This window comes from Triturus cristatus, chromosome 7 (genome assembly GCF_964204655.1).
Source record: "Triturus cristatus chromosome 7, aTriCri1.1, whole genome shotgun sequence".
NCBI lineage: Eukaryota > Metazoa > Chordata > Amphibia > Caudata > Salamandridae > Triturus > Triturus cristatus.
In genome coordinates this window covers 489,922,844-489,937,085 of record NC_140590.1, presented here as the reverse complement: position 1 = coordinate 489,937,085, position 14,242 = coordinate 489,922,844, and the positions used below count along the sequence as shown (strand labels likewise).

Below are 14,242 nucleotides of genomic sequence, written 5' to 3'. Positions count from 1 at the left end.
CTACATAATGAAATGGATTTATTTTCCATTTTAGTTACAGATCCAAGTTGTATCTGTTAACTTGATAAAAAAAAACATTTTTTTAAAAAGTGGATGAAGGGGAAGCATAACGGGGGGCAAATAGGGAGTGGTGGGAGCAGCAATGTCGGAGCAGAAGTAACACGGGGCACGGATTGGGGAATCAAACACAGAACGTAAAGTGCAGAGCTGGGGGGTAGCAAATAGGAAAAGTGAGCAATGTGGAGCTGTGTCAGAAGCACACGAGTGAGAAAGGGGAACAAGGAGCGCGAAAGGCAGGGAAAGAAGTATACAAGGGAGAAGCTGGAAAATACATGCACACTCATGTAGTGCTTCGACCAAAAAAGAAAAAAGTGCTCCTTTTCAAGCAAGCTTTGTAAGGACACAAGTAACATGTCCACACAAAGATGACAGATAAGTAGTAAGCAATGATAGTGAAAAAGCCAACCAATGGCACGCAATTGGCGGGCTCTAAGGACACTGTAAACTTACAATACATCTCACAATAGAAAGTGCAAGCGCTCTCTAGTAGGCAAAACCAAAAAACAATCCTTCCATAAGGGCTGCCAAAAACTATGCCCCAAACCGGAAACAGCCATTCAAACTAGCTAGGTTCAACATTCACATATATTTGACTTTAAATACAAATTACTTAGAAAATTGCAAGAACTTACAGGAATGTGATCCTTCTTCCCCTTGTGCGAGGAAGCAACGTGTGCAAGGTACTGAATTACTTTCTTGGTGTTTTCTGTCTTCCCGGCACCAGACTCCCCTCTGCAGAAGGGGAAAAAATATTATCACAAAAGGGAATTCACTCTATTCTGTACCATTTAAGTAGAAAAACAAGCACAATTATTTAACAAAACTCATTACAAGACGGAACAAGTTGCTCTCCGCAGATTCACAGTTTTGGGCCCATTAAAAATAACCCTAGTTAATTTTGGAAGGTTGTACGCGGAGCCAGACAACCACATGTCGGCAGGACACCACGCTTACAGTCGTGGACTTTCTTTTTATAAACTACTAAGAAATGTTCTCCACTTCATTCAGTTGGAGTGAACCAAAGCCCTCAGAATGCATTAAGATATCAAATACAGTCATCTAACAAGCCAAGATTTTGATAAGTATTCTTTTTCTTCTACATGCCTATTATTTTTATCAAACATGAATAAATGTCAGCAATTTGTATCAATCGCGTGTGCTAGTGTTACGAGCTACCCATAAGGGCAAATCACATACGACAAAACAATTTTAGTTATCAGTTTGTGATAAAAAAATATAGCAAAATTACTGTTCCCTGTTTTATCCAAGCACCACCAAGCACTTTCAATATCCCTTCACAACTCCACAAAGGAAATGACTTGTCAAGGTAGGCTGTCATCAGATAATGGTGCAAGACATAAGTTACAGTTGCCCTGTCGGCTGCTGATGGCTGAGGGACATCATAGTATGCAAAAACTTGAGCCATATTTTGGCTTGCTGTCCATTTACACAGAATTTCCAGACATTTCTGAGACATGAGGTCAAAGCAATCAATCGTTAGCACTATCATTGCCAGAACTAAAACAAAAACTGCTAACCTAGGTCTAAAGCAATTGGGCCAGTAAAACATGGTACTGTATTTAAGACTCCATGCCAGAAACGTTGCACAACTGCACAACAACTGTGTGTATATAGCCTGTCATTTCATGTACATATTAACCTCTTTCTGGATAACAGGTGTTCATTTAGAGATCTCCCACTGACATACTTTGTGTAGATAGCAGAACTTCAACTTAATCGACAAGTATTCTTAACATCATCATATCTCTCGTGATATTCTAACAACTGTACAGCAGAGGAGATTTTGGTTTGACTTTAACTGGCCAAGCAACACCTTAACTTACTACCACTGGCTTGTGAGCCGACAAAGTAGCGAAGTGTGATCATCTTAATATTATCCTTGTGTTTCTTTCACAAGAGAGGGCTATCATCAACACTCAGCCCAATGTACGAGTTACTTGCCATCGGTAATGATGTATCTGGTAGGGACATTGTCTAGCCGCAGATTCCTTAACTTAGAATATCCCCAGGCGTCAAGACTGGATCCGGAAAAAACTTTGCAGCACACGAACCCGCCCTGACATCGTCCAGTCAACGAGTTCATATAAGTCCCTCCCGGGGCTCTGACGTCAGTTTTCTTCGGCGAAACTTTTCCGCGACACAACGCGAAGCCGCCAATAAAAAAACTGTGAAAGTATGGGAACAGTGCGCGATGGATGAAAATCCGTGAATCAATAAGGAGGATGGTGCAAGACACCATGGTAAAAGACAGAATTAGACACTACCTACATATAGGTGAAAAAGCGGTCAGAAAGAACCACGCAAGTTAAGCGAAGACCCTTCCCTAGTGCAACAAGGGGAGAACATCTCAACAGACAAATAGACTGTTATCCCCATGTAGAATAACAGACAAAAATAGACTGTCCGTATCATGTAGAACTGTGCAGTCCAGCAAGAACGGAGCACAGACAGAACAATAGTCCACCGCAGGGATGAAAAGTCTGGCACCGCCCCTATAGGAAAGGAGGTCTGAAACAGAGGCGAACAGAGCCCCCAAGAAGACTACCGTAGAGGAGCCCAGGACCCTGAGCCAACAGAGAAGGCGGAAAGATAGCAGGAGAAGAAGAAAATGAAGAGGAATCTGCTGGTGAAGGACAATCGAAAAGGCCTCATTTTACAGATAAGAAACCCTTGAGAGTAAGCCAACGGTATTACTGTGACAGAAACCCCTGAGAGGGAGTCAGTGGTATTAAGGGACGCCTCAATGTGAGCACCCATGAGAGAAAAAACCAATGCCAACTGTAACAGGGGGGCCAGCGGAGAACCCCACTCGGCAAGGTCCTCGCAGAACGGGGAGACTGGGTGGGCGTTAAGGAATCTGCGGCTAGACAACGTCTCTCCCAGAAACATCGTTACCAAAGGTAAGTAACTCGTACATCTGATAGAGACATCTAGCCGCAGATTCCTTAACTTAGAATAGATACCACAGCCATACCCCAAAGGGGAGGTGGATCTGCGACAGAACAGAAAATGCCAAGCATCCGATCCGGCAACAGAGTGACGGATAAAGGGGGGAGGCTGTGGCGGAACAGCCAGACAGCAACCCAAGCAGCTCGGAAGAGCAGAAATAACGGGATGGTAGATATCCTAAAAATGCCAGAATGGCGCTACACCATACCCGTATAAAAAATGACAGGTAGAATGGCATGAGCCATATACCAGAGCAAAGAAGAGAGAGAGAGAAAGAAGGACCACTCTCCGCTTAATGGTGCACAATGAGGACACCGACCCAAGCTTGAAAAGAACCTGAAGAGATGCAACCAGAGCCTAACAGACTAGCCCATAGAAGGCAGGCTGAAGGAGCCGGTGCCAAGAGCCTAAAGGCCAGAGCTAGAACCTGAGCAATGCGTTTGGAAAAGCTGGTGGGACAAGAAACACGACAAGTGCCCACCCAATCCCAAAAATGGGAAATGGGGGCAAATAGCATCAATTTTAAACCCGCTGAAGCAGGTAGAAATACGCAGCAGGCAAACCGGCCACAGAGACCTTTAAGTGGCTTAGACAAGAAGCATAAGAGTGCCCGACCGGGCAGTATGAAGCCAAAGTGAGAAACAACCCACAATATAGACTTGCAGGCAGTAGCATATCCGAAGGATGTGGCCAAAAACACCAAGGTAAAGAATTGTGGAAAGAGCCTCAAAATTTGCAACCAAACACTCCAGAAAAGACACGTACAGTGTCGAACACCAAAAAGGGAGCATTTGTCAAATCGGAAAATCACCCCAGGAAGCGGAAGCAGGTAGGAACCTATGGGCAGCTTGCAACAGCTCAGAAAAGCTCCCCCACACATGGAGATATCGGTCCTTACCTCGCAGCCTCGGAAAGAGGTGGCGACGTAGGAAGAGGAATACCAAGGCAACCGACATGCCTATACAAATGGATAAACATATAAATATGTAGAGACAGAACAAGCCAGGAGCATGAACATGTCCATACCGGAGCACACCTAGTACAGTTAGGGCAGGTAGGAGCCGATTCTGAAGAGGAGCTCAAGAAACCTCCCAAGGAGGTGGAACAGGCAACAGGCAGGATGACCATGGCGTAAGAAGATGGCACCAGGGAAAAACATAGAACACCGTACAACGGACCACCAAGCGATGCATAGAACCCACAGGATCTCCAGGCCCAAGTGAGATAAGCAAAGCTATATAATAGCATACAAGTACCCCACATGGAGTATGCATACCCCAAACAACGGTGAACACCTCTTAGGGCAATAAGCTAAGCTAAAAGAGCGCAGTAATGAACTGAACCCGTGAACATGAGTTCCGAGCCGTATGACATTACTGAGCTGGGCCACCTGCTCAATACCACAGTCAGAGGACCAGACACAGCAATCTGTGGAACACGGCCACAGCAGGCCAACAGGCAGCTCAAAGCAAAACGCACCCAAGGGATGCCAATAAAAGGGTAATCACCCTTGACCACAGAAAAAGAAGACGTAACGCTCACCGCCCATGTTAAACACAAAGCGCATCTAAAGGATGCAAAATGAAAAAGTACCACCACGGAAGATAGGCCTAAGAAGACCTAAGTGGGAGGACGAAAGCCCGCAAGGAGCCGGTGAACCGCCGACTCGGCGTGAGCATCAAAAAGCAAAACCCCATCAAAGGGTAAGTCAACCAGTCGCTCCCGGATATTTTCAGGGAAGACACTATTGCGCAACCAAGCGTGACGCCTTAAGGCAACAGAGCACGCCATAGCTCTGCCCAAAGAATCAGCAGTATCAAAGGCTGAGCGCACTGTGAATTCGGCAAGGTCGCGGCCATCCCAGAGGAGGCAAAGGAGATCAACCCGAGCTCCTTCAAAGATGGCAGAAAGCAAAGACCCTGCAAAGTCCCACAGGGCAGAGGTAGCCTGCGCCAAAACACACATTGTATTTAAGGACCACTTAAAAGCAAAGCTGTTCCTGCCCCCATGACTCAAGCCATCTGGACTCCAGAGAGGGAGGAAGCATTAGAGGGCACAGGGAGGGAAAAGCAGTCTGCAACACAAACCCCTTCACATCAGGGTGCACAAAAAGACAAACAGGATCATGCAGAGCTGGACGGTGGCGGTGCAAAACTGAACGAGACACTGGCTCACCTGAAGCAGGCCGGACCCAGGTACCTAAAAGGGTATCATAAAGGGAAGCCTCAAAGGGCAGAAGCGGCTCCACATTCCCTGCCGGATCTGGGAGCTCCTGAGGAAGCTCTACAAATTCCATGGGGGGCACTGGCAACAGTACGTCCGGTGACGCTGGGCGAGAGGATGGCACCAAACTCTCTCCAGAGGCCTCTGGAGAAGAGTCCATAATTCGGCGCCGCCGAGGCGCGGAAACGACGTGCGTCGGCGCCAACTCTGCCTCGTCAGTCGCCGACTCGGCTGCATCCGGCATCAACTTTGCGCTGAAACTATGATAAGCTCCCCTTCCGAGGAAGGAGCAGGCGCCGGAGCCGGCGAGGCAAGCTTTCGGTGCCGCCCCGGCGCCGACTCCACCTCATCCATGACAGGCTCCGACTCAGGAGAAAGGAGCGGAGGCGGGGACGAGGCGGCGAGCCTCCGGCGCAGGTACGGCACCGACCCCGGCTCCAAACAGGCGACCGCCAGCCCGGAAGCCCGCGGTGTGTCAACAGGCTCCGACTCCGGAGAAAGGAGCGGAGGCGGAGCCGAGGAGGCGAGCTTTCGGCACCGGTACGGCAACCGCCTGCCCGGGAGCCCGGGGTGTGCTCAAGGCAGGGCTATGAGCATCGGCAACCACTTGTGGCACCACAGGGAGCCCAGCGGGGCAATGCGGCACGGCGGAGGCGAGCCCCAACGTCTCCACGTGGACCGTAGAGGGGGACCCAACCGGGCTGCGCCCTAACGGCATCACATCTCCGACGTCCCTGGGGGGCAGAGGCTGAATCGGCACCAGGGGCGAGCCCGCCAGCGAGTCCGTCGGAGATCCCACAAGAAGCGGAGCCACGAGGATGCCCCAGAAACGGGAGAAGGCCCAAGGGAGGCCTGCAGAGCTGCGGCATATGCCTCCATTTGGGCCTGAGTCACCCCCACAACTGGAAAGGGCGGATAGAGGGGGGGCGACTGTCGGGAAGGCACGTCCGGAATGTTACGGGAACCAGTGCCCCTGACAACAGAAGAAGGAGAGGCCGAAGACCTCGGCGACAAGCGCCTCGACTTACCAAGTGGCGAACGACGGCCCCGGACCCCAGAGGCCGAACGACGGCAGGATTGGACAGTTGAGGGACCTCCCATTGAAGAAGCCGGAGGGCGAAACGACTCTGACCTGGACAGCCGTGCCGAGAAAAGCTTCATACGGCACTCCCGCCGAGATTTCGGCTTCAGGTGTTGGCACGCTTCGCAGTCCATGGAGTCATGGTGGTCGCCCAGACACCACATACAAATAAGATGCGGGTCCATCGCGGACATCTGTCGCGAACAGCAATTACAAGTTTTAAAGCCCGAAGGCATCGCACATTGTTCCTGACGCGAAGCGTCGACAAGGCCTGAAAACAGGCCAGAGGAACCGCTCACTCCAGATCCGGGTTGCACGCAGAAAAGAAGGAAATTGACGTCAGCGCACTGGGAGGGACTTATATGACCTCGCTGACGTCTCGTACGTGGACGACGTCAGGGCGGGGTCATGTAGCGCCGTCCCCCGGTGTGCAGAGGTGCTGCTGCAAAGTTTTTTCCGGATCCAGTCTGACGCCTGGGAATATTCTAAGTTAAGGAATATGCGGCTAGATGTCTCTATCAGATTCCATTTTTCCAATGAGGAGTAATCTATGCCAACTGAATTACAACTCACATTCTTCTAAAGATAGCTTTTTCTGGGACTGTTAATTAAGTGATGGTGATAACTTGAAGCATGGATACCACAAGACTATGAATTCCCAAATATAAAATTCATTCTGTTTTGCCTCTAGTATTTTGAGCTCCAAAAATCGCGGCTCCTCTCTGAAAATAGTTTGACTCATGTACTTAGAAACCCATGTTACTCTGAGCAGTAATTTGCATAGCCCAACTCCCATTTCAAAAGGCCTAGAAAACTGTTGCATATTTATAGCAGTAGGTAAAAGAGTTGCAACAAGACTATCCATAAAAAAGCCCTTTGAGGTTGCAGCCCACATCACTTGAAAAGATCTCCATGCGGTGGTGGAAGGCTGCCTGGCCACTTTTTTTCCACAGTGCCAAAAGATGTTAGAAGCTCAACTGTGAATCTGAGATAGGACTTAAAAGGGACAAAGCATGAATTGCTTCTCCAGTTGTTTGGGAGTTAGCTCTTTTCCTAGCATTGGATACCACTAAAGAGTCAGGGGTTAATTGACCTCTAATAAAAATGGGGTCTGATGGTGGTGGTTTGTATTTCTTATCAATGCGAGGAGTACCTATTCTTGCGTTGACAGGCTGTTTAAAAGTTTCATCTGCATGAGGTGTCATACCTTTGAGAAGCTGTAAATATTGTCCTCCCCTTTGTGCAGTAGACAAAAAAGAGGAAATCCTCCTCTATTGAGTCCTTATATAAAGGTACCTGATGAAAAAGAGACTGTTCTAGCTATAAGATCCTGATAAGCTGATGCATCATCAGTTGGTGATGAAAGGCTGGGGTGTAAAACAGGCTCAGTGTCAGCATGAGGGTCACCATCCCAGGGATCCCCCACGTTGAGTGTCATCTTCGATATCCTGATGATCATCTACTGTTGACTGAGGGGACATGTTAGTTGATACTCAATTGTGGTGAGTGAGGAGGTGGAGTGGGTGGCGGAAGCGCGGTGTGGTACAGGTAAAGTAGGAATGGGAATGTGCAATGGACTACTTGCAGCATTCTTTCTCCTCTTCTTTAGGGGTTGAACAGGAATGTCCAAAGCCGCCTTTAAACTCAACCGCTTTTTAGGAGTATGTTGTTTTGGGTGCTGTACCATAATTTTTTTTGTTCCAGGCTGAATTTGAAGTGTTGTCTGTTTCGGATCGAGCTTTTGATGAAATTGCTTGAGGGCTGGCTCTGGAGGAGATTTCGGATTAAAAACAAAGCATTTCGTGGTGGATGCATTGTCTTTGATGGAGGAAGATTAGATTCCGAAATACCATGTCTGTTTTTGGGTGCCGAGACCAAAGAATTAGTTGTTATGGCCTCGGATGGAAGGGATATGGAGGCCCCTGCTGAACTTTCAGAGCTGTGCCGGACGGCGAGGCTTCAGAGTCATGTTTTTGGTGCACGCCATGAGCATTTTTTTCGGTGTAAGCTGAGGATTTGGTTTTCGGAGCAGGGGTAGAAGTACTCACTGAACGTTGTTTCTGTGCTGGCTGAAGTGTGGCCGAGTCCTCTTCTGACAGATTCAGACTCGGAATCATGCATGGAAAGTGATTCCTCCTGTGCCACTGAAGCCTCTCTTCTTCCTCTTGTCGACCTACGATGTCGGGGACATCGTCCATTTGCTTGCGCTGCATTTCTTGTCGTGTAGCCCTTCGATCTCGAAGAGTCTTTTTAGACCGGAATGACTTACAGGCCTCACAGGTGTCTTCTCGATGTTCGTGTGAGAGACATAAGTTGCAAACGGGATGTTGGTCTGAGTGAGGGTATTTGGAGTGGCACTTCGGCGAGAAACAGAACAAAGTGAGTTCCATTAAAAGGTCATTAGCAATCTCGTTGGAAACCGAGAAGTGTTGCCCGGCCGGGCGTGGCACGTAGGCCAAGGGAACAAGTCGAAACCCCACTGCAAACGTCTAGGTCTGAGAGATAATATGATACCGATCAAGACGATACCATTGAGAGATAAAACGGACCAAAAGGGAACTAAATGACACTCGAACCGGAGAGAGAGATACTACATTTGAACCCGTCGGCAGGTGAAAACAATCTGAAGATGGGGTCGATGACCATGCACTGTATTTCTGAAGGGAGAAGTCACACAGCCTCGTGACTCGAAGACAATTGCTTAGAACAAAAACAATTTGGAATCATCCGAGCCCAACACTAGACGGCAGACTTATGCAAAGCATGTGATTATACAGCACACATGCCTCGAACGTATTGTTTGTAGGGTTTATGGAATAATGTTTATATATTTTTGTTAAATTATGTTTTTTTTATTTAGCAGTAAAATCTTAAGCTCTTTACTTACCTGTGCAAAAGAAATGTGCATTTTTTTTAGGTGGAAGAAGTGTGACATCTTGCCTTCCTGCATTCAGTTTAGGTTGGAACTTGCTATGAATGTTCCACTGTTCATACTGTGAGGTAATAGGATTAGAATGGGAGGGTGGGAGAGCCAGAGAACGGCAGCTGGGGCTGTACCGGATACCGGCTGGGGTGTTCCAGTAACAAATTAACTTGGAAGATGTACAATTAAGTCAAGTTTATTTTCCTGCCACACTACAGCCTTTAGTAGAAGTTACAGATAATCATGGAAGGCAGGGTCCTTGGGGGCACACACGCAAGATGGCCGCATAGACGTGAGGATCCTGCAGCCCTGGCCAGAAAATACATAAATTTCCTTATAAACTCACACGGAGTCTAGCATCAAGGGCACATCCCGCAATGCTTATAACAGAGGGACGCCGGTGAGAGCAGCCCATAACCAAGAGAAAGACGGCATTATCCGAGAAAGCAGTTAAGGCCGGCGATGGAGCGGCAGAGGAGGGTGTGATGGGGGCAGAGTATAAATCGAGCCCGTGGTGCCACACCTGAGGTGGGCAGCGTGACACGGGACGAGAGGAACAGTCCGAGCGACCAGAGCCTGAGTGTCAGATCAGCTTCCAACAGAATGCACAGGAGCAGAATGCTGCAAGATCCCAATTCCCTCTTCTAGCTTTCCAGTCTTTCACTGCTTTTAAAAATACTGTGCGACTGTAGAAACCCAAAAGGGGGATAGGGGTAGGGGACAGAGCAGAGACAGCTACACCTTCTTCAGGTTCTTCTCAGTTTACTTTCTTCATTTTCAGTAGTCGAACTGCAATAAAGCAAAACCTGTAATTCATATGTCATTCATTTCACCTTAACATCATAATTTAATATAAATATCTAGATTCAATTTAATTCTGGAACACCTTACCCAATTATGGCGTAAGATATTGCCTCTCTTCTGTATTGTTTTCTTGTAATAATAAATGTAATGTTTCTTGTGGCTATACTAAGGTTGTTCTTTTATCTTTTCAGGAATCTTCTCTGGAGACTCAAGAATCAGAACTGCTCCTATTTAATTCTCTAGTTTAAGGTAAGTATGCTGCTGTTTTACTGCATTGAATTCTCCACAACTATGTTGTGAGGGGAGGAAGAAGCGTACTGAACCAAGCCACTAAACAGTTGTGACTAACTGCTTGGCTCAGAACTGCAATGCCTATAGACTACGTAATCTCTATTGCTGCTCAACTCAGCCTAAATAAAGTTATGGGCCAGCAAGTGCTAATTCCTACATGCAGCACAAATTGTAACACCCAAAATAACGAGTGCTGAAGGGCTGCTCGAATTCTAATATACGCGCTAATCTCCACCTAGCGCATGCGCGCAGGACTGTTCACACTGCCTGCACCTTCAACCTTTTTTCTCTTCAAAGCGTGCTCTCAGAAGCGAGGACACTAATCTGTGACTTAAAACTTGCCCAGTAAAATGACACTAATCCTCAAAGACACTCCAGCACAGTCATTTGCGGAACAAACAAAAAACACTGAGCGTTCTGTCAGGCGCTCTGCAATTCAAAATACAGAACAAACTAACGTGACCTTTAACAATAACACTTAGCTAATTTACAGGACTATTGAGCTTGTGTCGAAGCTAAAAGGCAAACTGAATTGACGCGACAACTCTACCCTGACTAACTAACGCGCCGCTTATCAAAATGCTGCCATTACCTCCAAAGATTCAGACGAAGGGCGAGGATTAATGTTTCTCAGCGTCCAACGTTATAAGGCTGCCTTCCTGACTTCTGAAGCACTAGAATGCTGCACTAACTGCTGGAATCGGAGGAGAAACGGCCGTGGAGACGTCTAACTACGTAGCGATCGTATCAAGGGGCGCTAGACTTGAATTATACTGTGCATGAATACAAGTTCAGAGGGTTACACTTCATACTTCATGGGATACTAAAAATTATTAAGGAATCTGAGAGCACTAAGGAGGGCATAAAACAATTGGATGAAATCTCTACACAAGTTGTTTCAAGGAATGTGAAAAGACTTTCTTGCGTATAGCGAATGTGCGATACACTACTGTGATCTGTGAATATTCTGAATCGACTACTATGGAATGAGCTTATTCACATGTAACCAACTCCATGCCCTGAAGAAGTTCCTGGGTTAAAGGAACGAAACGCGTTGGTTCATATGAAATTGACTTGCTTCTCTTCTTCAATTTTTAGGTTTTATTTTTTAATGTTAGTAACTGTATTTGTGACTTTGAGATATTTTCTTTTGTCTCCGTCTTTTCTCTCTCCCTTTCTCTTCGCGCTATTATTCTGATATATACAGTCATTATATATATTTTGTTCTTTCTGAGATAGAAGATTTCAGATCAGAAAGATTCTATGCACATAGAATTTTAACACAATGATACGTGTGTATATATATATGTATGTTAGGTTGGTCTTGTTATTTTTGGATTTGTTCTTAATGTTGTAATTATCAGTCATTTTTATATGTTGTTTTTAAATGTATTGTCTGTATATATGTTGTTGTTTATACATGTTGTTCTATAATTGATTGCAGCCCTGAAGAAGTTCCTGGGTTAAAGGAACGAAATGCGTTGGCTGTCCGCTCTCTTTAATAAATAAAAGAAGACTAAGAAACTCTTTGGAATACATATCGATCTGGACTTTGTTTTTTGAGTGCACCTTCCGTTGTGTAAAAAATGCTGCACAAACCTTCTTCACTCCTCTTCTAGAAGCCATCTTGAGATTTCTTCATTGATCAAACCTAAACCTGGCAACCTCATTTCTGATCTTATGGTATGCCTTATGTGTAATTACATGAATGAACCTCTGATTTTCTATGACAGCTGGCGTGGTTCTGACAGGAAGGCTCTCTCAATCTGGGTTTATTATGAAAAGCTCTCACCAATCTAGGAGCATGCACGTATGACGCTATCTCCCAAGACCTCTCTTCAGGACCATAACCTTTCCTATCAATCAAATAATAAAGTTGTCCTTTTCTTTCTTTTGAATCTAAAGTTTGCTTAACCTCAAATTCTTCTCCTTCAGCAGTCTGTATTGGTCTTGGGGGTAAGATGGTTCTTATACCTTCTGCAACTCTTTTTAACAAGGAGACATGGAAGGTTGGATGAATCTTTAATGTGTCTGGTAATGTTAACTTGTAAGTCACTGTACTCATCTTTTTCTCTACCTCAAAGGGCCCAATAAACATTGGTTGAAACTTCCTATTTCCTTTTAGTCTTAAATTTTATTAATTTAACCACACCTTTTCTCCAACCTGTAGATCTGGTTCCTTACGTCTTTTCTTATCTGCATAAAATTTGTATTCTTGTTTTGCCTTCACTAAATTTTCTGTTGCTGCTTTGCGGGTGTGAGTCATGTTGCTAACTAAATCTTTCACAGCGGGACCTCAGATTCTTGAATGTTTATTGCTAGATTGGGATGTCTGCCTGGGTTCAAATAGAAAGGGGAATAACCTGTAGAAGAGTTTTTTTGCGTTATTGTGTACAAACTCTGCAGCCCAGAGATAATCTGGGCAATCCCCTTCTTGATCTAGTAGATAACTCTTGATTGGTTCTCTCAGTCTGATCAACAGCCTCTGGATGGTAACTAGTTGTGTATCTACTCCAGAAATGAGACAAAAACTAAGAACCCCGATCAGAGACCAGATGTTTTGACTGAAGGTATGTGCTAACTCCTCAGCTGTCGCAACCTTTTTAGTGGAACAAAGTGAGCCATCTTTGTGAATGCGTCTACACAGACTAATATTGTATTGTAACCCTGACTTGAGGGTAGGTCAACTATTAAGTCTAAGGTTACTGTATGCAGAGGATGGGGTGGATTTGGAAGTGGCTCTAAAAGGCCTTGTGGGGATTGTCTTTCAGGCTTACCCAGAGCACAGATTTCACAAGTAACCACATATTGACGAATATCACTAGTCATATTTGGCCACCAGAATCTTCATTTTACCAAATCTTTTGGATGCCTTTAAGTCCAGCTAACACATAATCATGACATTCTTCAAGTGCCTTTCTTTGTAAATCAATTGTGGGTAGAAATAGTGCTCAATCTTGGAAGGGTAAATTGTCTCGAACCTCTCGGGACAAAGATTGATGTGCCCAGTCTTTCATTTCCTTTTCACTCATGATGCTTTGCACCGAATCTTCCAGAGAACTCTCAAGCACTGCTCCTATGACTCGCCCTTCTGCTATGATGTTTTGATCCTCAATTTCTTCTTGTACCATTTCCGTGTCTATTCTGGACAAAGCATCAGCTTTTCCATTCTTAGCTCTAGGACGGTAAGTGATTACGAAATCATAATCAGCAAAGTACAAAGACCATCGAAGTTGCCTTGGAGTTAGTGTTCTTGCAGATTTAAAACATTTTACATTTCGATGATCCTTGTACGCCGTGACAACATGCTTCTCTCCAAGAAGATAATGCCTCCATTCCCTGAAGGTGTCCTTAATAGCCAGCAACTCCTTCTCAGTAATGATGTAATTTACCACAGCCTGGGTTAACTTTCGTGAATGAAATGCCACTGGATGGAGTTGCCCTGTCCTCTTATGTCTTTGTGATAAAACTCCTCCCAAGGCAAAATTGGAAATATCCGTTTCCACATAGAAAGGCTTGGATGGATTAGGATGTAACAAAACTGGGGCCGTGGTGAAAGCCTTTTTAAGAAGTACAAATGCCTCTTCCGCCTCCTTGGACCACTCAAATGGGATTCCTATTCTGAGTGATCTAGTGATGGGAATCCATTTCTGAGAAAATTCTGGAATAAATCTCCTATAAAAATTGGCAAATGAAGCTTTGCACTTCTTTGACAGCTTGCGGGAACTTCCACAACCTTGTGTTTATCCATCGGTATTCCTTCAGGTGATAGGACAAAACCCAGAAACTCCACAGAAGTTACATTGAATGTGCACTTTTCCAGTTTCACAAATAGGCTGTTTTCTCTTAAATTCTGTAAAACTCCTTTCACATGTTCCTATTGCACTTCA

At 45.6% G+C, this 14,242-nt stretch overlaps 1 protein-coding gene across 4 annotated transcripts in view; it reads right to left on the bottom strand.

Annotated features, from left to right (window-relative positions):
- The window catches only part of MYH10 (myosin heavy chain 10), a 1,171,079-nt gene that overhangs the window by 943,994 nt on the left and 212,843 nt on the right, over positions 1-14,242 (bottom strand). For all 4 annotated transcript variants that reach the window (XM_085616842.1, XM_085616841.1, XM_085616843.1 and 1 more), the window contains exon 5: positions 693-792. In XM_085616842.1, coding sequence (XP_085472968.1) covers positions 693-792 — 100 coding nt within the window. The remainder of the gene's footprint in view (positions 1-692; positions 793-14,242) is intronic.